A 26861-nucleotide genomic window follows, 5' to 3' on the forward strand; every position below is an offset into this window, starting at 1 on the left:
ATTATTTTTAATAAAAAAATTATACAAGATTAGTACTTATGGTATAATACCATTGCCTTTCCAGTTGAAAAAACTTCTAGTCAGTAGTCTGTCAAAATTCTTAATCAAACTATTGAATTTATTGAAAATTTGGTATTAATTTTTTTAAATCTAGCCGAGTATGATCTCGTTTATTCAATAACAATAATATCTTATCTACAAACCGCCTCTCAGCTTATTGACTTTTAAGAATATTTTTCGTTAAGCGCTGATTCAAGTCCTCATGCAGCATATTTTACGTAGAGGTCCTCTCTATCTATGAACTTTGCTTGTAATGGGAATTATTTTGCGAAAGGAATTCTAAATGTTTGAGTGACCTTTTTGGGGTAAAAGAAATAAATGCGAAGCTCAGACGCAGGTAAGAATAAATTGAATTACACTAGAGGTACAATGTATTGTTTTTATTTAATAACATAATTTTATTTAATAATAATAGCGACCCGCCCTCGCTTCGCTTCGGAAACATTAAATTTTATTATTGATAGTCGAGTCCCGCGATGTTACCCGAAGTTATTGTCGTACCGCGGGTGATGCCGCGGGGCGAAGCTAGTCTAAAAAAAATAGCCTAAGTTATTCCTTATATAATCAGTTACCTATCAGTGAAAGTCCCGTCAAAATCGGTCCAGCCGTTCCAGAGATTGGCTAAACTTTCCTTTTGGGTCCGTTGATTTGGAAGTTCACAATATTAGTTGTAGATAGTACTCATAAATAAAAAGCTTTTTGCAAAATTTCAAGTTGAGGAGACTCACGGTTCACGAGATATAATTTTTTAAAGTTATCGTAAATATTAGAAAAATCGTTAAGTTAGATGTCACATTTAACGTTTCACGTTCCATTCACGGTAAGCGTGTATTTTGTTAAATTTTATGTCATGCTTTTACCGAAATATATTTTATTATTTTAACATATTCACATAGTAAATTTGTTGTAACTAATGTGCATTGTAACTGTTTCTGTAATAAGCAATTATATTGACTTTTTTACACAAAAAGTAACAAAATTTTGCTTATACTGTAGAACGAAACATGAAATGACGCATTTTTTTTATAGCGTCTTTTTATCTGTCTCTGTAACAAAATAACTTTTTAAATAAGATTTAAATATAAATCAGTAAATTGCTCGTGTTTTGGAAATAAAATTACAAAAATATTCGAAAAATATCGAAAACCGAATCCCCACTTTCCACCTGGTCTTGTCTGCCCTACCCCTAGAGTGTATATAAAAAACCGGAGGCGCGGAGGGAGAGCAGTCCTCGCCTGCTGTGACGGAGCACGGAAACAGTGCGAGGCGGAGCGGCTGAGGTTCAGCCGAAGCTGCGGAGCGGAGCACGAGTGACCGTGCTTCGGCACGCAAGGGCGGAAGGGCTGCTCTTCCCGCAGCGCCGGAGATAAGGCGGGTTCAAACTTAAGCTCTCTTGGAGTTTAACTAAATAATGCAGTTTTCCTTCCTTTCCTTCCTTCATAGCCATGGGGATCGGCGGCTTGGTGATGGTGCAGTGGTAAGCCCTTACTCCCCTCCCTCCCGACTCAAAAATTGATAGACCCTAATCTAAATTTTAACCTTATTTTGACTAAATAGTTCTATTCTAACCTCAAAACATTAACCGTGAATATCTTCATAACCATGGGGTTCCGCGGGGTGGGAATAGTGCAGGGGGTAAACCCTCTTAGTGTGCCACGATTCTGATCCACTGGTTGATACAGCGAAGCGCAACTCTTGATGGAGCAGATGTTAGCAAATTCTCTTAGGGTAAGCTTCGTCTACCCGTGCGGACTTTACGCAAATTTACGCAATTTACGCAAATTATAATTTTGCGAGTTTGATTTTTATTCACCGTAGAAGTCAATCGTGAACATTTGTTAAGTACATAATTTATTAGAAAAATTGGTACCTGCCTCGCGGGACTCGAACGCCGATGCATCTTTCGATATGAATGCACTGGACGTCTTATCCTTTAGGCCACGACGACTTCAAAACGATCCTTGAAACCATTGTCATGAAATTAATTTGTGAACATATACTCGTTTTTACATTGTCGCATCATCCAATCGCCGCTTAATATCTTAATTTTTTTTTTTTTGAGCAAATAATTGCTTGGCACTGCGAGTCCTTGATACCTTTTGTGTCCTACGTGCTACAAAAATAAGCGGGGTAATTGATTAGTTAATATTTAGTTATGTTACGTTTCAGGCCAGACAAATTTCCAGAGTATAGGGGATGAAGATTCTATTAATTTTCAGCCATCACCGAATTTCAAACATATGAAAAAATATTTAAAATGCAAGTTTGGGGAGGAGAGTCACTCGCCCCAATATCATGCAGTAACAGAATTCCCGGAAGCAGAAGCTATGGAAAAGAAGGGAAATGAGCAGACCGAGAAGGTTGACCCACCTTTACCTAACCGTCCACCGCTGCCGCCGCCGGATCCACTCCTTGCAAATTTAAAAAAGGAAATCGTCAATGAAGAATACATAGATACATCATCAATAACCATAAATATCAAAACAGATCCAACCGAGAATGACGGAAAGCCTAATGACGTCGAAGAGACTATGTGTCGTAATTTTGTGCGTAACACTTGCAATCGTGGTGCGTCATGTAGATATCTCCACAAAATAATACATTCCCAACTTAAAGGAGTTTACAGATTCTGTATTGATTTTGAAAATAAAAAGTGCACACGTGCAGAATGTTCATATGCTCACGCCACAGTGCACGAGAAAGAACATTTCTTCAGAACGGGCTATTTACCACCAAATACATTGAGCCATATTAAGAAAAAAACAGTCCTACCTCAAGCTAAAACCAAAGGTAAAAAGTTTATATGGAAACCATATTTCATACTTCCAAAAATCTACTATTCTTACTAAGTTAAAGTCCCGCAGCTTCATCTGTGTAGAATTGATAATTCAGAAAGAATGACCCCAGTGTAAGGTTTTTCTTCTATCACTTCGGTTCGTAAAGTGTGAATTGATTTCAATAACTGAAGACACTGTTTACTTAATATAGCAGAAATACTTTTTGTTTTCTGGTTCATGTTATGTCATGTCCATAATAAAAAGTAATAATACATCTTTTGAAAAAAATCATCAAACTCTGCTCAACTATTTTGGTTTGATTTAGTAACAGACATTCAAAATTATAAGCATTAACATTTAAAATGTTAGTCTGGTTCCGAACATAGGTCACGGATAAAATTCTCTTTTAATCAAAGGTTACTTTATTGAGAGCTCTCAGACAAGCAAAAACACAAACCTGATCACATGTCTTTCTATATATTTCCTACGAGTATAACACACTAGTTGCATTCTAATTCGCCTTGCATCGTTGTTTGCCTTGATAGTTTTTCTCACTTTGCCGTTTCACATGTCCTTTACCGCGCTCGTTCCCCCTTACACATGCCAATGCCATACTCTGGGCTCTAGAACGTAGGAGTGGGTAATATCGGTTTTGCCGCGTATCGAATCGTATCTATATATCGAGTATCAATATTGAATCTATATATTTTTTGAATCTATATATTGATGGATGCTAGTAGATTTTCTCGATTCATGATATTTGAGATTTGAAACGATACGCTGATATAATATCGTAGTAGATATAGATTTAAGTCAACGTTTAACGGTTGGTTTTCTGATATCAATTTATAATATGATTTTAAAGTAATAAAAAGAACATGAAAATAAAAATATCAAAAAAACTTTCCTTCATGCTTTTACCAGGCTTAGGACTGGCTACATTATTTTCAGTTTTTAGTATTTTGTGTCTTAATTTAAAATTACAAAATATACCAAAAGAGTGTAGATTTCAAAAGTTTAATACAAACACAAGAAATAAACTCAATTATTTCGATTCAACTAAAAATAGAAAAATGTGTACTTTAAAAATCAAACACAAAAAACTTTTAAGTATTTATAAGCACTTGTCCAAAAATTCTAGTTCAAGGTCAAAGCGCGTGAAATTAAATTCAACGTTGCAAATAGACTATACTGCATTCAAGTTAGGGTCGAAAGTTGAAACTTCTTTCCTAAATTGTATCCTGCTGATACGCTAAGAATAATCTACAGACATATGGACTTAAATATAAGGTTTACAATTGTATGGATAATGCCTGTTTCTGTTTCATTCATCACATGATATCCCTATCGTGCGCTCACTCACTCTGGCCGATTCGATACGAACCAAACGAATATTGCTGATATTCACGAATCGGTACGAAATGCCGATGCGCATCACATCGAGCAATATCGTGTATCGGCTGATATCGATATATAGATTGCGATTCACGAATCGGTACGATATGCCGATGCGCATCACATCGAGCAATATCGTGTATCGGCTGATATCGATATATAGATTGCGATTCACGAATCGGTACGATATGCCGATGCGCATCACATCGAGCAATATCGTGTATCGGCCGATATCGATTTATAGATTTCGTGCGGGGCGATATCGGATTCAACGATATTGCTGCGATATATAGATATTGAATCTAGATACGATTTATATCACCCACTCCTACTAGAACGCATTCGAAGCTTCCGAATATTCGGGAAATACTGTCTGTTGTTCGTCTGCCCCTTACTTGTGGTCGCGCTATTTGGGCGGTGGTCTACGGTGAAGGTCACGGTGCTGCCTAAACGGAGTTGAGACGGCGCGTTATACTACCCAAGCTCGTCACTAAGGAGTAATATCATACGCGCGACCGGTTTGCAGTGTTTCGCACGGCAGGCTGGTTCTGACCTAACGGGGACAGTACCCCACCCCCCTGGACACCAGTGGGGTGGGGCAGACCGAATTGAAGGGCTGTCGTACCTCGGAGACCTGCGTTGTTAGTCGTCGATGATGGCCTCGCGTTCCTTACGATCGAGCGTCTTCGGAGTAGCGCTGTGAGTGCCAGTGTTGACTTCAGCACCCCTTGCTCAGCCCGGGTTTCGATCCAAGGCGGAGCTCGGACATCGGGTGAGAGAGTGCAAGAAGATTCGTTTGGTTGGTAGGGTCCTAAAAACATCCTTGTGCCTGCAATCCGCGGATCCACATCCCCTGCGCGTTCACTAGGCGCGGAAACCTTATTCATGAGATTCGGTGACCTGTCCAAAAATAATAATAATAATAGGTATTCTGGCATATTTTATGACTCTTCAACGCTTTGTCGCCACATTATGCATTAACGTAATGTCGATAAGTTTTAAAATCTAAAAAAGATTATAACCTCTAGTCATTTATGATGATTTCTGTGAATTGTACAAATTAAATTTGTAGATTCTATTCAATATTAATTTTTTTTTTCGTATTTACCGTTTGCAATAATAGTTAAAATACAATCGAAAGTCTGCAAGCTGCATAAAATTACATTGTCTACTAAAATTTATTTTCAGCGACGACACCAAACATGTCGGCGCCTTATAGTGCTGATCAAACATTTCCACTGGGGTATGTTGTTCACTGCTTAATTTATATTGGTTGTCTACGAAAGCCGATGAGCCTAAAGCCTACTAGCTTGTTAATGGTTATTGTAGTTTACTGACGTCAGCAAATATGTTTACAAAACACGTCAAATCTTTTTAAGAAGAACACAAAGTCAAAGCATAGAAATGAGGCGAAGGTGAATAAACTCATTTAAGATCAGAAATGGTGTCTTGTATCGTACTTTGAGTTTTGATTCTGGGAACTATACCAGCGCTTAGGGCATTGGAATGGGATTCCATAGACAATATGAATGCTGACATCCACTTAGAGACACGTCGAAGTCACACTGCATTGTTTAACGGCTAACCGTGATCTTTGTTTTATCTTGGTTAGTAAAAAAGAACCTAAATTTCAATTTCAAATAATTATTATTACGAACAACTTTTTACAGTATTAATACTGTTCCCGCCTACCCAAATACATCCAATATGAAGATGATCCAAAATCCATATCCCGGTATGATCTCACCTACGACGAGGCAGTGGCTAGGAATGGAGGAGAGTAAGTTTTAATAGACAAAAAATTCATATCATAATATCATTTAAATGTTATATGTTTCAGCGGTAGGCTGCGGCTTGGCCCTGCCCCTGGCATTGCTGAAGTCCATGGGCGACGGTAACCACTCGCCATCAGGTGGGCCGTGTGCTCGTCTACTTACAAGGGCAATAAAAAAAAAGTGCCTTGTGGAACGCACTGCGTGATGGTCTCGTGCTATCGGTGTTCGATGATTATCCGAAATATTTAATGGCTTCTATTCGTAATAGCTCAATTAATATTAAATTGATGTTGCGTGGTAGCGGTTACTAGAGCTCATATCCATTTAAACCTGAATGCTGCCACCCACCTCGACATATAAGTCGAAGTCTCAACTGTGTTCGATAACATTTGTAAGTAAAAACATGTCTTGTAACAACAAAATATGTCGAAATCGCCGTGCTGTTATGGTGGTCCGAATCGCAGACACTTTGAAGTCGTCGTGGCCTAAAGGATAAGACGTCCGTTGCATTCGTATCGAGCGATGCACCGGTGCTCGAATCCCGTAGGCGAGCACCTATTTTTCTAATGAAATACGTACTTAATAAATGTTCACGATTGACTTTCACGGCGAAAGAATAACATCGCGTAATAAAAAATCAAACACCCAAAGTTATAATTTGTGTAATTACTGTTGGCAAGGCGTCTTGTGAGTCCGCACGGGTAGGTACCACCGATCTGCCTATTTCAGCCGTGAAGCAGTATTGCGTTTCGGTTTGAAAGGTGGGGCAGCCGTTGTACTCTAAAAACTGGGACCTTATTACTGGAAACTCATATTTCAAGCTCGGTGGCGGCATTTACGTTGTGGATCTCTATGGGTTCTGGTAACCACTTAACACCGGGTGGCCTATGAGATCGTCCAACCCATCTGAGCAATAAAAACAAAATCTTTCCTACACTATCACTATCATAAAAATCGGAATTTACGACCGCATGTACTTGTTCTAGAACATCTATCCTTCGATTAACAGCCAAAACATCTTAAAATGAAGAATTTAGGATAAGAACAGAATCATATCATGTTCTGTTTTACCCTCATATCTCGACTACTCGTACAGAACTCGTACAGAAATACCTTGAAAAGAAATATTGTGAAGATCGCGTGAAATAAATTTAAATTTTATTAAAGCTTGCATCCGATGCTAAATATTTTGAAAGCTGTATTTAAAAAAAAACCCATTCCATAACTTATTGCAGAAACATCAGAGCTGTCGGCGAACTATAGCGGCACTACGTACCCCCATAGGTATGTTTTGTGTTACATTAAAATTATTATTATAACTTACAATGTATTGGTGTCCGTATTTTATACGTATGTGTCAACTCTAAATCCGTGTTCAGTAGAGCTTTAGACGATGATGAATGTTGTCCGTCTTCATTATAGGGATGTTCCGAATAAAAAGATAGATATTAAATTAAGAGTTTATAATCTATTTAGTGTTACATAGCTAAACTAATAGACATCACAATGCCTAAGTCTCAATCCGTTCCATCCTTTCAAACTGCAAGAGATGGAACAGATTGGTTGAAGCACATGTCTGCTTCAGGGCAAGAACAAACAGAAGGTTTACGTTAGGTTTATGGTTCGTGAACACACGCTTAAATAAATAGAAAAGATACTATAGCAAATAGAAAATTTTGTACCTGTCTGTCATAGTGGGATAGTCTGGGATAGTCACATCGCTCCATACGATCACACCGGGCGTCTCATTTTTGGCCATGACGATTGTTGATTATTAATTAGTATTAACACGTTCAACGTCAAATGAAAAATCGAGTATTTTCATTCAGGCCACGATGTTCACCGGTGAGCCTTACCTTACTGAACCGTTCGGGCGATGAGGGTCACCCGTGAGCCGCGTGAGGGTTTCAACGTAAACGCTTCCTACAAGCCACAAGTTACAGCTATCAAACAAAATGCGTATGATTTTCCGTGCAAATTATCGCATTTTATAAATTTTAGAATGAAAATATGAAGTTGATAAAAACTACTGATTCCCTGATTTTGGCGGCCCGAATGGTATAGTACGCTAGGCCCACCGGTGGGTCGTGTAGAGTTCAACGTGTTAATGGTATTTTCTTAGAGAAGCTGTATCTGCTGTAAGAAAAGGAGGAAAAATCTTAACACCACTTTTCCCCGAATCTGTTATTTTACGAAAATATATTCACAACTATAGTACAAACGTGTGCTGCCTCAGAATCTTAGTGAGGTTTTCAACACCAGATATTACAATAGTTCCCTGTCTGCAGTGCTAGCACCATCCCGATGTATACAAACACGCCGAATGTGAACGTGATGCAAAACCCATACGCCAGGCAATGGCCAGAAACTGAAGACAGTAAGTACTAAGAATTTTTGCCTTTACTCTTCACCTTTATTAACATAAATTTTCACTGAAATTTAAAATAATACATACGGCTTACGGCCGATCTGTGTGCATAGTGCGAGTTTTTCAACTTCTCGATCGCGTAAAAGTTAACTCTTTGTATGGAGTTGGAACAGCGCCCCTAGCGGCAAAAGTACCCGGTGCTATTTTGCTAGTGCGAGATGTGTGTTGACGTTACGGTCTCGTAATCGAGTAACTTTACCGAAGTGAGTGCCTCGAATGGCGTTTGTGCGAGTGATGTGAAGTTGACTTTTGGGTGGGAACGCGAGGAGTGAAGTTGTGTGATTTGTTTTATTTTGTCTATTTAGTGTTTCTTCAGGTTTAAATGTGTAATAGCGGTGATTAATTCACTGTTTAATATCTGTGAAAGTTTACAAATGTGGGAAAATTAAACAAAGACGCTGGACGTAACTTCTCGGGATCCTCCAAAAAGTCCACTGAAAAAATCTCAGTAAATGACCACCATTTTACTGTGAATAAATTTCATCCCATATCATTTCATTTAATTTCATCCCAGTTGTTCTCAAATTAATCATCTTCATTTCATTTAACTTAATATTATCATTTTTCATAAAAATAAGAATGTAAATTCAAAGAAGATTAAAGGTCATAGATACCAGGTCATAAAGTCCCTTAAAAAAAAAAAGTGAAGTGAAGTGAAGAAGTACTCGATCGAACTGTCAAAATCCACTAATTTGTAACCATGGAGTTAATAAGTACCTACAACTGGAGTGCTGTCTAATGCCGAGAAATCGGTCTCGAAAGAGAATACTTTTTGGTCGCGGTGTCCTTGTCTAATGTGGTGACCATATAAAATTTATTTATAGGACAAAATTATACACATGCATCAGTTTTGAATTTACCTTAAGTAATTCTGTGTAGCCCTATGCTAATACAAAACACGTGCTTGCAACAGTTTATTTATGTAAATTCAATTCTAAACATTGCTTCTTGTGACTTTTTTCGACGGTTTTTTTTTGGAAATTGCTGCGTTGTCGAAAATCTAGCACTGAGTTTTATTACAAACATCATTACCTCAGTTCTATTACTTAAACTTCCTCAAACTCATGTTTAACGTCCGAATACTCAACCGCGACTTAAATATTATTATTATGTTGAACTTAATTACGCAATTCCTACTTTAATGTTCTGGCTAAGTGGGCCGTGCAAATTAATATTTGACACACTGAGTGAGACACTGCAACACACATGGTCTGCGCGTATCGGGTGCTCTTTTCCTACATTCACATCTTCAATTGATTTAAAATGACTTGTATTTTTACTTCTGTGCTATTTTCATAACACCTGTATATTAAGTCTACTAGTTACATTTTAGGAAATAAAACACAATGGGTAATAAAATTAAATGAACTGAAATTCATTTATTTGTTTTAAGTAGACAATTAAATAACTCTTAAATGACAAGTCAATACACATAACACAATACACATAGTACTTGATCTCTATTTACAAAATATTGGTTATATTATTATTATTAAGTTCAGTTAATTTTCTGTAGTCTTATAATATAACATTTCCTGTATTTTATGTAAATTCTTTTTTTTCAACGAAATACATAATTTATTTTAATCAATATTTAGTGGACCATGAGTATCATTAAAATTTCGCAATTTCAATTTCAATTCAATTAAAAATCGCCATTTTTCTTTAATAAATCTAAAATCGACTTTACATTTACAATCACTATTTCGCGACTTTTAAGTTTTTATTTCAAAACCTTAACATCATGTCGTAATTTTGCTTTTCTCGGAATATTTTTTATTTCTTGCGTTTGAGTACTTGATTCCTCTTATTTGACCTTTATATAGGACATTTTCCAGAAATTCCAACGTCATATTTACTAGAAGATCCTCCTCGTTCGCTTAACGTCAGGCAAATGATATACATGTTTGTGTGCGACGCTATTACAATACAATAAAAAAAGTTCAAAAAATACCACGTGATGGCTCTTATAATATGAAAAATACATTGCAAAATTATAGTTTTTCACGATTGTTGTTTCAACATGTGTGTAGAATATGACATAGATTAAGTACAATTTACAAGACAAATGGTATTAAATATTATAATGAGAAAAAATATCTCACATTGTTAAAATAAATGCTCACACTAGTAAAAAATTATCAATGAATCTGACATATGGAAGGATATTCCACAAACTGGAGAGGATTCTCGCTTACAACCACTTGCAATACAAGTGTTCACCATGATTACACGGAAACTTTCACGATTTTCGAAAAAAAACAAGCCACAAGCTGTATCAATGCCCTTTTAACTTCGAACTACAAACGTAAATAGACGCCATTTTTCTTTTAATCCATTCATAGCTCTTTTTCGGTGATGCCAACAATTAATCTGGCTTCCCACCAAATTCAACATGAAAACCATCAGAAATCTACGTACATACCATTAAATTTTCCATTAAACAGAGTTATTATTATTATAGAACAATATTTTTTTTGTTATTGAGCTTTATTAATATATAATGTTCTATTAAAAATCAATATATATCATATAATCAATGCTTCTTATATAATTTATTTTAATAAATTGTCATCATCAGAATCTAATTTCACCATAACTTTGTACGTTTCTTTTGAACTAATTTAATTTTTGACGTTGATGGAAATTCTAAATTGTCGCAACATTTTCTAGTTAAGTTTAAGTCACATCGTTTAAATAATATGTATTTAGATATATTATTGTCATAAAATGTTTAAAATCCTGTAAAGTGGATTGATTTTAACCTTTTCGATAATTTTCAACAATTTTCAACAACGCCCAAGCTACTAAAAATCCACTAACCACTAAAAGCCATTTTTGATAACTAAGACAGGTGTCCAAATTACGAAATTTTATGGAAAATCCTCTAAGCTAGCAACACTGCTTTTTATTTGTAAAATGTGCGAGAGGGACACCACCACTTAATAATCATTCTCTTTTCAGACCGTTTTTCCTTACATCTTTTGCTATTTAAAAATAAACTTTAAGCCATAGAGATAAAGTATATTTTTAGTTTTTATGTCAAACGAAGTAAGCACTCCAGTTAGAATAGTAACTCTATGTTTGTAACTCACACTCACACAAACGTCATTCAAGGTACTCACTTCGGTAAACTTACTTTAAATATGAGACGACAACATTAACAAACCTTCTCGCTCCCAGAATTTAGGATTCATAAGTTTACCACTAAGCAACGTTTTACAATCTCATTTATATTAGAGTTAACATTAACATCTACCAAGTACCGTAAAATGGGGCGATTAGGGACAAATTCCAATTTTATGAGCAATTTTAAGGTACCTAGTTGTTGATGTATATAATGCTATATCAGGATCAAAATGATTGAGTCTTGGGGGCATCTTTGTTGTCTAATTTAAAATTATGCAACTAGCATTCCAGTTTAAGCAAAAAATGCAAAAATAGGTGTAATCCCTATTTACCCGAAAATTGCGGTTAATTGGGACGAAATGAGAAATTTCCTAGGGTTGGCACTACTTTTATTTTTATATATAGTTTTAATTTATTTATTTATTTAGTTGCACAACAAAGTGATCATCAATAAAAAAAATTTAAAAACTGACAAAAGTACATGGCAGACATCACCTCAATTATAGGTGCAATCGACAGTGCTGATATTTCTATCTGGGTTAAGAGATTAGGTGTGTCGGTTATTCCATGGATTAATCAGATGAATACCCCCACTCTGAACAAATATTAAATATTTTATTATGTATTACTTAGACATTTTTGTCCACCTTGAGATTTCATTGATCTTGTTACATGTCTCTGCAAAATTGACTTATAATAATAATAATATAATAATAATATAGCCTTTTATTCAGATCCATATTACAACTATATGACTAAATATAATATATAGAAAACTTGAATTTTATTTAAACCTTAATCTAGCCTATTATTTGATTTTTTCTTATTTTCTGCAGATCTGTTTGCCAATCGACAAAGGCCTCCTCCAACCTTTTCCACTCATGTCTTTCTTTAGCCACTCTGTTCCACGTGACGCCTGCCACTTGTCTTATGTCGTCATTCAATTCTATAAGATTTTCTTCATTCTTCAGCGTGAGTACGTTAAGGGCTGCGAGGTATATTTTTGTGTCTTTGTAGTTGTTTTTTTTTTTTTGTATTTTTGGAGGGTTGTGGTCTTTATCCCCCACGAGGACCAGTCGGCTTGGGGGAAGAGGTATTTCTTCTGTTTATTTGTTTTCATAGTTTGTTTGGATTTTCCGTTTACCGGTTAATTGCTATTTTTTATTGAGTGTAGGTTTGTTGGTAAATGAGTTCGATCTAGGTCGCATTGCATCAAAGGCATTTATTCTGCTAACTTTCGCAGAGCATAGTGTTTGCTGTTTTCTGGGTTGCCTTTTGGAAGGTGACGGTGAGATAGTTGGTTCCCTTTTCCTTTTTTCAGTGTTGGATTCTTTTACTACTAATTTGTCGTAAATCAGAAAAGCTATATTTCCCTTTTCTCTCTCTTCCTTCAACCGTGGTAGCAGTGCTTTTCTTTTCTCCAAAATTTCCTTCGAGTAATCCTCCGATACATAAATCTTCTTTAAGCTCTTTCTATTCTTCATAATTTCATCTTTTCTCCAAGCGTTTATAAAGGAACATAGCACCGGCCTTGATTTATTCTGAACTATATTTTTTCCCAAACGGTATAATTTGTTTATTTCGAATTGCTCTATATTTATGTTTAGAGCTTCTTTGAAGGTCATCTTGACATTATTAAATAGCTCCAATATTGAGTTTTCCCTTTCTTCTAGCCCGAAAATAATTATGTTGTTACTTTTCTTTTCTCTTTTCAAATATTCCATCTCTTTCTCTAGATCGCTAACTTTTTGTTTAAATTGTTCGTTTTCTTCAATGATAGGAGTAAGTTTTTCATCCATTCTATCCATTAAGTTTTTAGTAAGTGATTCAGTTAGTTCAGCTGTTTGTTTTTGCATTTCCATCTTCATATTATCAAATAACAGTTGAAATTGTTCCTCCATATTTTTGTGTAGTAACGTGGAATGGAACGCAGTATAGTAGGTGACACTACTTTTCATGCACCGGCAACACTAGAACCAATGCCAACCCAACAAACTGACATTAAGTATTTTGTTTTTTTAGTTGTAGGGTAGAATAGTATTTATTCTATTTGGCAGGTTTTGTGAAAGTTGTTGTGGATTTTCTTCTGCAGTTTTCTGAACAAATCCTGTTAATATTCCAAGGACTTATTTCTTCTGCGTCCCTCGAAGCACCAATTAAGTGGTTTTTAACAGTGATTACGACTAAACCAACTTTTTACTATTTTTTTTAATACGATTTGTTACAAATAGAATCACAGTGATGTTTACACTTCAACGACCGGAAACGGTTATTTATCATTTGATTGCAAAATTGACTTACTTATATTAAATTGCTTATCTATTTAAATAAAGACTTATTCCCAATTTCGCTTCGAATAAACCAGATTTTTACCAACAAATTTAAAAAATATTGTTATAACTACATAGACATTTCCATTTCACGTATTCTCATCCCAATTGACCCCTTTTTCGTTGTTATTTGTACCTAAGACGTCCCCAATATCCCCAAAAACAACAGATTTCTACATGTATTTGTATTTAATCAAATACATTAAAACCAATAACAACTGAGACTTACCCTTAATATATATGCTGGTTCAAACACTAAATAACGTTTATAAATCATAGTCGTCTTCTATTATTATCAAATAAATAAAAGAGAGCAAAGTTTCTAGCACTAAAATAATGACCACCACAGGAAGTTAATTTGAAACGCGATTTTTTATAAGTTAGCAGCTATTATCATGCATATTCAGAGTTGTTTTGTGAACTTTCAACATTCTATTATTAAACTACAAAAAATGGAAGATTTTGCAACGAATATAAAACTTATATTGAGCGTCGAAAGATTTTCCCGGTTTTTTCCCGATTCGCCTGTCAATCCCTAATCGCCCCATTTTACCGGTAACTTGTTATAAAAACTCGCACTAATCACAGTGACATTATCCATCACCCTACCAATTAAATATAATAACCAGTCCATATTCAATACCCGTTAGAAAACATTGTATTTCATTTGATTGGTTTGAAGAAAAAACACCACGCGTTACCAATATACTAGGAAAAATTTCGCTGCTCACGGTGAGTAAATGTTATGTGAATGTAGTAACTGGTGTCCACTTACAGTCAGAGTTATTTTCATCGTGAAGAAAATACAATCAATTTACGCAGTGGTTAAATTATTTGAATTATTTGACGAGATTCTCATTAAGCACACTGTTATCCAGACGACCCACTTCTGTATTATCAAATAACTGATATTTAAGGTAGGTCCAGAGATCGGTGTACTATAGTAGGAATGCGACATTTATGTTGTTGATGCCTATGGGCTCATGTACCCATTTAACACCATGTGAGTCGCGAGCTCGTCCACCAATCTAAGCAATAAAAAAATAATTAGTGTGGCAAACCTGTTTTACTCCTGGCGTTAGTCCATGCCATGTATGCGAACCGCTTCAGACGTACATATTACTATTGGTTTTTCCAAAAGACGCTTCAAAGGAAAACTTATGGAAATGTCAAGAAATTTGGTGTATTTTTTGTTCAAAAGCACGAAGCTAACACCCGTAACTAACTTTTCAGAATCGCCGACCGTGATGCACAATCCATACGCCACTGTGATGTCTCCTACGAAGAGGCCGTGGACAGAAATGGAAGAGCCCAGTAAGTAGTAAAGAATATTCTGCACATAGAATATAATTTAGGTTATAATTTAGACTACATACGGTCTTTTGTCTGCCATACTGCATACCACCTAAAGGCGAATGGTTGCCTTTTGGATGCCACAGCTAAGGGCTCCTTTTAAATCTTATTTGAAGAATGAACACTCGTCCGAAACTGTGGAAAGGAGTTCATACCAGAGCAGAAAGATGCGTCGTAAAGGTGGGCACTTGCTTGAATTTAGCAGTTTAATGGGGTAGGGATTAACTCTTGATCAGGACACTCTGTGTCTGTGTAAGTGTGATGGATCGTCTAAATTTATGAGTGGCTTTCGTCTGCATAGATACTTTACATTACTCTACAGACTAAATATTAATTTTCTGCAGAGAGACTATAAAAGTGTGGAGGGATACACTGTCAAACACACAACGAGTCCCCGGCAGATATGAAACAACTAAATTTTATCGTAATTTTAGACTCGAATTCAGCTTAATAATAGCTATTGTGTTTGTTTGTAATAAAAATTTTAGTATTCGAGTATTGCATCTTAATCATTGAATATAATATAATTTAAATTCGAATATATTATTCCTTAATCACTGAGACTTTTGCCTTGCCTTTTGTTGTGACGTTTCGAAAATATGACAATTGACAGTTTAAAAAAATTAACACAACCTCGTCTTTATAGAAAGTAGGTAGGTAATACAAAAATCGACACCAGAGGAGCAAAGCGGCATTGAACTCTAATGTTTTTATGTTTAAATATTGAAAAATACAGTCAAACCTGTACAGTCAAATCTCATTCTCGCTTATAGAGGTTTCTCACTAACCCGAGTTTCTCGCTAACGCTCCCTCTGAATTTCATTTCGCGATTTTCCGGATTCAAACGCATTCACTATTTTGAGTTTATCACTTAATGACAGTACTTTAATTTTCCGTTTTGACATGATGCAGAACAGAACTTTTCTTCGCAATTTATCAACGATAAACTGAGTAAGTTCGACAAATAGGACGGTACACAGGTACACGTGTCCATTCGAAAAGAATGCGATAAAATAACAACGTTATTTAGTTCCACGAAATAGAATAGGTTCAATATTGACGAGAAAACAATTCAAAAACAATGGTAGGAAGTTACACAAAAGTTAAGAATGCGTCATAAAATAGCCGATGTTAAATTTGTAATTTGTTTTTTCACTCGTTCCTCCTAAATAATATAAATAAATAAAGCTCGACTGTCGCTTATGGAGGTATAGATAAATAGCAGTCTCACTTACGGAGGTCCTTGAGGGAAAAACGACTCTCTCTTACAGAGGTTTCTGTTTCTCTCTAATAGAGGTTTTAGGAGCTTAAAATGACGGGTCCTGGCTATTACTCCCACTTATAGAGTTTTCTCACTTAACCAGGTTTGACTGTATATTAATTGCACATATGCAGTAACTCATAACACCGTTCAGTGTAAATACATATGATTGAAGATCTGAGTGCTGCTTGACAATAAACGAAGAGAAGGACGTCGCGACCTTAGAAGTACCACTCAAACACGAGTACGTCGGTATACTAAAATCAAAATAACATTCGAATTGTTTTACATTTTTGCAGGCTTTGCGGTACATTACACACGCTAACTACTATTTAACTGGTTCTTACTTGAAGGTATTTTGTCGGGCCAAGTCATCAAAGGGGTTGTATGCTCGTCTGCCTATAGGAACATTAATTCTCACATTCGATATTATTGTTTTAATAATTCATCAGTTTTGCAAGATAATTAATTTTCATGTTATGCTATATAAATTGTGCTCCCACTTGTTCTGCGTACTAATTTAGCTTTAAATAATGTCGCGTTTCTATATATTGTTTCAAACTTTATCTATTATATATAAGTAGACTATTAATGCACAAATGTTATATTATTTAAGTTACATTTCGATCTAGTATCATTACAGTTGTCCACCAGGAACTTATTCATATAACCTGTGCATTTGTAATAGACGTGACCGTTTATCTTTGGTTTTTATTTTTCAGTGATACAACCCACACGCGAGTACGCAGAGTACGCTGAAGCGACTGAATCTAAGAAATGCAGAAACTGTGATGTCAATGAGTTCAGGTAACCGGTGTTCTTATGTGAAGAAAATTAATGGTATAAAATGTATTTTAACAATGCAAAACAAAATAAGGGCGTTCGTTTTTAATAAATTCAATGATTGCTTACTTTGAAATTACATTAAAAGCCATTGCAAAATTGCAATAATAATGATTATGTATTCTAAAGTTTTTGCAAGTTGTATACATAACCTGCTCATTGCGCTCGTTGTCTTTCTTACGTTTTGCATGCTGGATAATTTTCGTTACGAACGATTCTTATTTGTCAACATTTTAATATTGTGTGTCAATTTTTCTGTAAAAAATATTGCTTGAATTTTATTTATGAAATGTAAAAGTAGTTTTAATTATGATGTAACATCAAAAGCTATATTGTTTGTGTGGTAGGTACATTAAAAAAATCGTTTTTTCAACCAGGTTGCAGCATAATAAAAACAAAATCATAAAAATGATGGAAGACGCGGATGATCTGAACAAGCGTGTCGGGCAAATAACTAAGAAGAACAATAAACTAAACGAAGTTCTAGTTCTGCTCATTGAAGCTGTGGTGCGTATCTGTTCCTTACATTGTGTACGGCAGTCAAATGTGTTCTGGTTTTTGACTGTAAGTGGATTACTGAAGCCCTTAGTCATTTCAATGCCACTAAGGGCATTAAAGTATGAATTCGAAGTCTCGACTGAATTGGAGTCTATGAAGACTTAAATATTGATCCAATGCAATTAATTATTTTAGTTACAACGGGACTTCATAAGTGGAATGGTAAATGTTGGGTTTTTTTTTTTTTTTCAGTGGTGACACAATAATTAAATGTAAAAAGCAATTTAAGGTAGAGGCTGTACTCTGATATCATTAATGGCCATCATGCTGTCCATACATTTTGGACACCTACAATGAGTAATTAATTACCTGTTGGACAATGAAAATTTAGCAGATTAGAAAATTAAATATTTGATTAGTTCATTTTAATCATAATAGTAAATATTTGTAACTGTACACTCTGAAAGCTATGTATGTGTTCTCATATTCTCTTTGTTCCCAGGCTGAACACTGCAACCCAGAGGCTAGCGATGAAATGGTAGCTATATAAGTTTTCAATATTATTTAAATACTATACCTTTTATTACATTTTTCTTCAAGCGATTCGGTTCTCTTTATCACCCCACCCCATTTTAATATCGCAAAATATTGTACAATGTATCGGCGCCAAAATGAGACAACTCAATGAGCAATCATATAAAAATGACAGATTCCAAATTCAAATGTAATATTTTGTTTATTTTTAATTGTAACAGTATTTATGGCCAGACTAAGTATATTCGGCAAAATAAGTTCACCTTGACGGACGCCTCTTTTTATTTTTTATTGCCCTTGTAGGCAGACGAGCATACAGCCCACCTGATGGTGAGTGGTTACCGTCGCCCATGGACTTTAGCAATGCCAAGGGCAGAGCCAAGCCGCTGCCTACCAAAAAAAAGCGAGTCATAGTTATAAAGCGAAATGACGCCATTCATCATCACATGAGATCTAAATGTTATTTACATTTCAATAAGGACTACCGGAACTTTCAAAGCCAGAACCGACGAATTTTCGTTCGAGTACACAAATGAAACTTGCTTTTCGTGATACTGCGAAATTGGCTTATCTGTGTGCTTAGTGCGCGTTTTTAACGTTCTCGATGTAAAAGTTATTATAATATAATATTATAGCTTATTATTATTATTAAGTAATTTATATGCAGTTGGAATAGCGCCCCTAGCGGCAAACGTACCAACCAATTCCATATTATGCAAATCTGAGTTAAGTTTTACGCGATCGAGAACGTCAAAAACGCGCATTAAGTACACAGTTATAAAAATGGCAATATAATATTACATAATGTAGTAGCTTAATGTGTACTAAAACCCATGTAATGCAAACAAATATCTGTAAAATTAAAAAAAAAATCATTTCCATTACCGTGTACTGTTAATGTTGTTGTTGTTGTTGTTGTGCTGATACGTTTAGGTCGACGCTTACATGCGATGGGTTTTTTATTGTTATCCCGCCGCTTCTGGATAGCATTTAGGTCGGCGGGATACTGTTTTTTTTGAAGTTATACTTCTTTAGGCGCGTTATAAAAAATTGATGAGAGTGAAATTTTACGATGCGCGCGCACCGTGACACAAAATTAACAGAATGAAGTTGCCCACTAAATCGCTCATTACAATACGACCGACGTAACTTGGCGAGTCTGAATATAGCCGCAGGTGAACTTTCCGAACCGTACCGAGAATTACCGAATTTATACGATGTCAAGAAAAGGGATGTCCAATATGCGTGTTTGAGGATGTTGTTTAATCGATTTTTTTTCAAATTAATTAAAATTTAAATTAAAAAAAAGAAATAAATTTAATAAAAATAAAGTATAACTTCTTACGCGCGTACATAAGTACACGCACCCTTTTTTTTTTCATTCATGTCATATGGGTTGGAAAATACAAAACAAATAAATAATATATACGTCCTTTTTACATCTTTGTATGAGATATATTTTGTCGGTTTCAGAGTTTCGAGCATAACGCAGCACAAATTATGAAGAATGTAATGGCTGCAGAACGCGGAGAGTCTAGTATGTCACCGGAAGACATGTTCTATGATTAACTTGTAAGAAGTTACAAATTATTATTGCAATTTGCAATTATTATGACTGTTAAAACAACATCCATTTACCAAACGCGTAAGACCACAACAAGGTGGATTTTTTATTTTTTATTTAGTGTAAGTTTTTTTTTTTACAATGACTATTTTATTATTTTACTGTCGTTTTATTATCTTATAAACTGACTATGTGTTATCAAAAGTAATCATGTTTTCAGTATTGGTTATTGAATAAAATATTTCACCTATTGTTGTGTAAACTTGCAAATAAAAAAAAACCGAAGCTGGCCTTTGAGGGTTTCTAAAGAAAGAATGGATGTTTTATAGCACCCAAAATTAACTTCAAAATATTAGATTGCATTATATTGATTGCATGAGTTATGTGAAATTACCTATGTGGTAGGTAATTGGTTTTAGATTATATTTGTTTCTTAGTTTTCTTTATGTCAAGATAAAAACTGAATAATATGCTAGGATACATGTTTCCTTATTTTTCATTAGCACATTCCGATTTAAAATCGTATTTTAATTCATGTTAGTATAGCCAGATATCTGATAAATCCTCTACTATATATTATTTAGTTTTTTGTATTTAAAATATATAACATAATTGTTTATTTATTTCTAAGGTAGACGAGCATAAGTCTTACCTAATGACAATAAGATTCACCTTCACATTGAAGATTATTATCCTATAAATTTTGTACTGTTTCTCCAGCAGTACGTAATATAAAAATGAAACAATTTTAAGTGTACCCTGACTTGAATAATGATATTGTTAAGGACTGGCAATATGTTTCTGTGAATGCCTTTAAAGAATCTCTATGTTCATCGCTAAAAGATAATATTTAGATTTTATCTATGATTTTAGAGTTTTTCGCAAAACTTTAACGTGAATAAGTGTAAACCTTAATGTAGGGGTCGTAGTAACAAGTGCAAGCATTGATCTTCATGAATTAGTAAAATGTTTGTAGGAAACAAAAAAAATAAGTATCTCATTCAGAAATTTTAAATGGCATTGCATTTACACGAATGTGTAGGTATTTTCTTTTGTATTGTTTTTATCATGTTCTTCGATTAATTATGTTTTAATTATTTCATGTTTAGATGAGGAAACATTGTATCAGTGATCGCAATAATACAAACGAAATGTAAAAACGCAATAAACAAAACATAAAAATCAGACTTATTATTTATAGTTACTATAGATTTTGAATGCATATAGCAATAATATGTACTAGAATGTAATAATACGCAAATAAATATTTTTTACCATATAGGGAGTTAGTTTCATCCACTCTGAATATTGTAAATAATGTTACACTACGACCTGCTGTATCTTTTTTTAAATTTCTCTAAATTAAACCGGTTGTCTGGAGGAGATCGCTTTTAGCAATAAGACCGCCTATTGTAGAATTATGCCTGGCTGTTTTTCAATGTTAATTGTATTTTAGTGTGCAATAAAGCTAACTCTCTCTTTAACACGTGAACCAAAAAGAAATTAGTTCCACACGCCATACATTTGATAACGCCATTTTGTTGTGTCTTTAAAGCGGTTAGTCGCCCTCAATTAAGACAAATAGTATTATTATTCGCTAATAGATGTCGGGAAGAGTTGATTATTGAAAACACGAATAAAACAACCTTTTTTGAAAATAAATCGTAGCTAGATCGATTTATCGCCCCCGAAATCCCCTGTATACAAAATTTTATGAAAATCGTTGGAGCTGTTTCCGAGGTTCAGATTATATATATATATATATATATATATATATAACTAGTCAGGTCATAAGTATTGTCACACAGTAAAAACTTTTCTTTTAGAATGCTGGCCACAAAAAAGTTTATTGAATTCCAATTTCGAATTGTTCATGAAAATAAAAATGTATACTTTTAGAATTTTACTCATTTTTAAATATGGAGTGGACGCTTAAAGAAGATTGTGTTGCAGTTATTGCGTTGCATCGTTGCGGTTACGCGCCAATTCAAATTTTTAACATACTGAAAAATTTGAATATAACCAAAAGATTCGTTTATCGTCATCAAACGATACAATGAAGACTCTAGTGTAGATGACAGGTCAAGAAGTGGTCGCCCTCGGTCTGTTAGGACTCCAGCAGTGATAAAAGCTCTGAAGGCGCGAATTCAAAGAAATCCCAAGCGTAAGCAGAAACTGTTGGCCCTTCAGATGGGGTTAAGCAGAACCACGGTGAAAAGGGTGTTAAATGAAGACTTAGGGCTTCGGGCATATCGAAGAAAAACAGGACATCGTTTGAATGCTCGTCTAATGGACCTGAGACTGAAGAGATGCCGCGCTTTGTTGAAGCGGTACGCGGGAAAAAAATATCGGGAAATTATTTTTTCGGATGAAAAAATTTTTACCGTAGAAGAGAGATACAACAAACAAAATGATAAGGTGTACGCACACAGTAGTGAAGAAGCGAGCAACCGTATTCCGCGTGTCCAACGAGGTCATTTTCCATCCTCGCTCATGGTATGGTTGGGAGTTTCTTATTGGGGCTTAACAGAGGTACATTTTTGTGAGAAAGGTGTAAAAACGAATGCAGTTGTGTATCAAAATACAGTCCTGACGAATCTTGTGGAATCTGTTTCTCATACCATGTTCAATAACAGGCACTGGGTATTCCAACAAGATTCGGCGCCAGCTCATAGAGTGAAGAGCACACAAGACTGGCTGGCGGCGCGTGAAATCGACTTCATCCGGCACGAAGACTGGCCCTCCTCCAGTCCAGATTTGAATCCGTTAGATTACAAGATATGGCAACACTTGGAGGAAAAGGCGTGCTCAAAGCCTCATCCCAATTTGGAGTCACTCAAGACATCCTTGATTAAGGCAGCCGCCGATATTGACATGGACCTCGTTCGTGCTGCGATAGACGACTGGCCGCGCAGATTGAAGGCCTGTATTCAAAATCACGGAGGTCATTTTGAATAAACTTTAGTGTCATAAGAATCTATGTTTTGTTAAGTTCATTTTGGTATATGAATGGTTACTTAATGAATAAACTTGTTTCAATTATTTTACATTAAACATGTGACAGAATTTATGACCTGACTAGGTATATATTAATATACAAGGATTGCTCGTTTAAAAGTATAAGATAATTTTTATGAAAGAAGGATTACAGGTGGCCAGTAAGCGTTTCCAGTTTCACCAGGACAGGCAGCTGCTTAGCGAATGAATCTACTAGCGGATCGGAATCGCGACCCGCAGAGATCGTCGAGGAACTCGCGGGCTGATCTATGGGTTGGATTGCACGAGTATCAGTCCTTAAGTCTGCTCTTAGTGTTAGAGCTGAAGGCGTCTAATGTAAGAGTTATTGGATCTGATGGATCCGTAAGGACGTGTTCAATCTAGTATGGAGGGTAATAAGTTTAATTATTTTTGAGTAAATGAAAATCGTTTTTCAAGCAATTTGATGTATGTATATTAACTTAATAATCGAATTATTGAACTGATGTTAGGCACGGTAAAAGTGATTACGTGATCAAAGCACTTGACCGCTTGACCTCGAAAACAATGTTCACAGTAGAAAAATTACGACGATTTATGACGTCGTTACCCTAGGACACAACTTAGGTACTCTCATCCAAAGCGGAACGAACACTAAGAGCACTGAACACTGCGGGTAGTATATTTTTAAATATTAAGTGTAATAACTGCAATTTTTTTTCCTACTTTTTCTAGTAACCTTGAGGGGTCATACTAGATTCGTCGAACGAGTGGTGAGTTCACGGGGCTCTAATCTGGTGACGTTTCTAACACTATTCCTAGCGACTCACTGAGAAGATCCGTGTGCTTAGTGCGAGTTTTTTAACGTTCTCGATAGCGTAAAAGTATATTTGTATGGAATGGGATCGTTTGCCTACGTTTGGCGCTAGGGGCGCTGTTCCAACTGCATACAAAATTGGGCTAACTTTTACGCTATCGAGAACGTTAAGAAACTCGCACTAAGCACACCGGCGAGAAACTTAGTGGGCTGTGTCTGTGGGTTAATTTACTCGCCGAACCTTTGGTTTGGAACGGTGACCGGCTATGCAGTATAATTCCGAAATTGGTATACTAAGCGCGCTGTAGCATGATGCGGGTGACAGTTGCCTGTATTACGTTGACAACTGTCAGTACTACAGGACTAGGAATGTGACGTTTAGCTTGATCTCAGTGGGTCGCGATTCCGATCCGATCCGGTAGTAGATTCATTCGCGAAGCAATTGCTCTTGAGTTGTTGGGTCTCCTTCAGAGGCTTAATGGTAGATTTCCAATTACAGAGCATAATGCGACTCAAGCACGCACAATGCCGAATTATGCTGAAGCTTAGTTGAGCATTATGCTGCATAATGCGCTCTTGTGCTGTAATTGGAAAACGGCCATATTGTTCTATACGTACAATTGCTTATATAGCATCCATTTTGAAGGCACACACATAAACATATATCTATCTCGTACTTGCTCGACACTGTAACTCGCAAGAAAACAATATAACAGTATTTCAGTGCGTACATAAAGCGAAACATGAATATACGTAAATGTCTAATGAGGCCGAAAATCAAATCAAATCAAATCAAAAAAGTTTTATTCAACATAAATGAAAGTACATACTTGTTGAACGGCAAAAGAACTACCGCCAATTCACAAGAATTAGCCTCCGTCCTGAGAAGAATTGGCAAGAAACTTAGCGGGCATGTCTTTTTTATTTTTTTTTATTAAATTTTTTTTTTTTAAATATTAGATTTTTTTAAATATTCATTTTTACAATAAGTAATTATAACATAACAATTTTACAATATTGAAATGCCCGGAGCGAGCAACTCATTCCCACTTTGTGCAATCTTCTAGATAATCATTGACTTTATAGTAAGCTTTATTGCACAGATGTACTTTAATAGTTTTCTTAAACCTATGTATATGTAGGTTCCGAACATCTTGTGGGATTTTGTTGTACAGGCGCACAGACAAACACCCGAATGAATTTCGTATCTTATGTAACCTACTCATCGGCACAACAAGCTTGTGTTTGTTCCTAGTATTTCTATTATGTATGTCCGACATTTTAGGAAACTCCTCAATATGTTTACGAACATACATCAAATTTTCAAAGATATACTGGGATGGCATAGTGAGAACTTTAATTTCTTTAAAGGAGACGGAAAATCGTGGGCCAAAAATGTAATAACTTGGAATGTAGTCTAAAAAATTTGTCATATTTTTTTATATAAGAATATAAAAAATCACCTCAATCCTCTTTCTGGGGTCGGAGAAAAATGAGAGTTAGTTTTTGTCGGTATAACGGTGTGATCGATTTAATTAATCGATTACAGGATTATAAAAAGAAAAACATTGCACTAGGTAATTAATGCAAAGTAATTAAATGAGCGATTTATACTTGTTGTATACAAGTGCGGTATGCGCCGGATTTAATTGCGATTATATACATAAATGAAGAAAAAGTCTATTATTACGTATCTATCGGGCTGTTTTTATATTTTCAATGATCACTGCTTTATTATTACGAATTCCAACTCTGCCAGCCTTGTACGACAATTGCTTCTACACTGGACACCGAAGATCGCTCACACATTTGACTTGAAATTGTTGCATTGGATACTGTTGAAATTATGGATCGCTGTGTGAATTGTGGGATAGCAATTCCATATTCCATACCTGATATATATCATTCATAATATGACATTTAAAAGATTATCCAATGGATATAATAAACATTTACTTATGCCTAAATAAGTTATTATTCAGCTCGTTTAAAGAGATTGTAACATAACCTAACTTTTACTAAATCTTTATTAACTCGGCTCTCAGATTGAGAAAACCTTTATAATTTTCAGCAAGGTACTGATACATCTGAATCTATTAATTCATATTAGTTTCATCACGTTACATTCGGGCCCAAAAATGTATGTAATCGTTTCATTCTCCTTTTTCCCTCAGGGATTCCCTTGAGTGCATGTTATAAATAGCACTTATAGCTCTTTTCTGCAGAATAAGAATCATTTCTACATCGGCCGCATTGCTCCATAGCAAAATGCCATAGGACATGACACTGTGGAAGTAACTAAAGTAAACTAAACGAGCCGTGTCCGCATTTGTTAACATTCTAATTTTTTTTACTGCGTATGCTGCAGAGCTGAGCTTACTCACCAATTTATGAATATGAGATCCCCACTGCAGTTTGGAGTTCACTGTTATACCAAGAAATACGGTTGACTCAACAAGCTCCATGATTCTTCAGAAACAATTACATTACTATCTACTTGTCTCACATTTAAAGATGGTTTAATACATTTTAAAGTATATTTAATACATTTCGTTTTCTTACTATTCAATAACAGGTTATTGATACGGAACCAATGAACCACACACGAAATCGCATCATTCACTTCGTCATAGATTTGTAATTGTCGTTTAATTTTAAATAATAAAGATGTATCATCTGCGAATAATACGACTTCGTGTCGGGACTCAATAAAACTAGGCAAATCGTTTATATATATTAGAAATAAAAAAGGACCCAAAATGGAACCCTGAGGTACACCAATCCGCTAAACATGGCGCACCAAATGTCATTGTCACGTCAGTTCAGCCGTCTGTTTTAGGTTGTACATTATTTATTGACTTTGATATCGATTTAATATGATTGCTTAATAAAATTTCTTATTTTATCATGCTACCCCGCTTAAAATATACAAAAATTATAATTAAAACATTTTATAGGGTCTCAAGAAAGTCGATGTCCCAAAATTATTATCTATAATTTATATTTAAATTCATTATGGAGCACTCATCCGAAAAATCGGATCAATTAAAATCAATTTTTCGGTTGGAATCTATTGGTCATGACACTAATCATAAATACCTCTTCATCACTCTCATCCATA

At 35.2% G+C, this 26861-nt stretch overlaps 1 protein-coding gene and 1 long non-coding RNA gene across 6 annotated transcripts; one reads left to right on the forward strand and one right to left on the reverse strand.

Annotated features, from left to right (window-relative positions):
• LOC101738523 (uncharacterized) lies at positions 1–21129 on the forward strand. 5 transcript variants are annotated; one of them, XM_004924490.5, is made up of 12 exons: positions 1–158; positions 246–397; positions 2230–2850; positions 5421–5475; positions 5903–6012; positions 7243–7291; positions 8296–8384; positions 15128–15208; positions 17231–17315; positions 17729–17858; positions 18352–18387; positions 19857–21129. In XM_004924490.5, exons 2-12 carry the CDS (start codon positions 379–381, stop codon positions 19950–19952), a joined length of 1371 nt encoding a protein of 456 aa, XP_004924547.1. In that variant the 5' UTR covers positions 1–158; positions 246–378; the 3' UTR covers positions 19953–21129. The 5 variants fall into 5 exon arrangements, with proteins under 5 accessions (XP_004924547.1, XP_062532109.1, XP_037876337.1 ...); XM_062676125.1 differs by having other exon boundaries at positions 48–158; positions 2280–2850; XM_004924489.5 differs by having other exon boundaries at positions 67–132.
• LOC134201397 (uncharacterized) lies at positions 426–26816 on the reverse strand. The gene is made up of 3 exons (XR_009976672.1): positions 26125–26816; positions 4858–5132; positions 426–590 (listed from the first exon to the last, which is right to left on the reverse strand). It is a non-coding gene; the product is annotated as an uncharacterized LOC134201397 (long non-coding RNA).
• Between the last annotated feature and the right edge of the window lie 45 nt (positions 26817–26861).

Source organism: Bombyx mori, chromosome 25 (assembly GCF_030269925.1).
Source record: "Bombyx mori chromosome 25, ASM3026992v2".
NCBI lineage: Eukaryota > Metazoa > Arthropoda > Insecta > Lepidoptera > Bombycidae > Bombyx > Bombyx mori.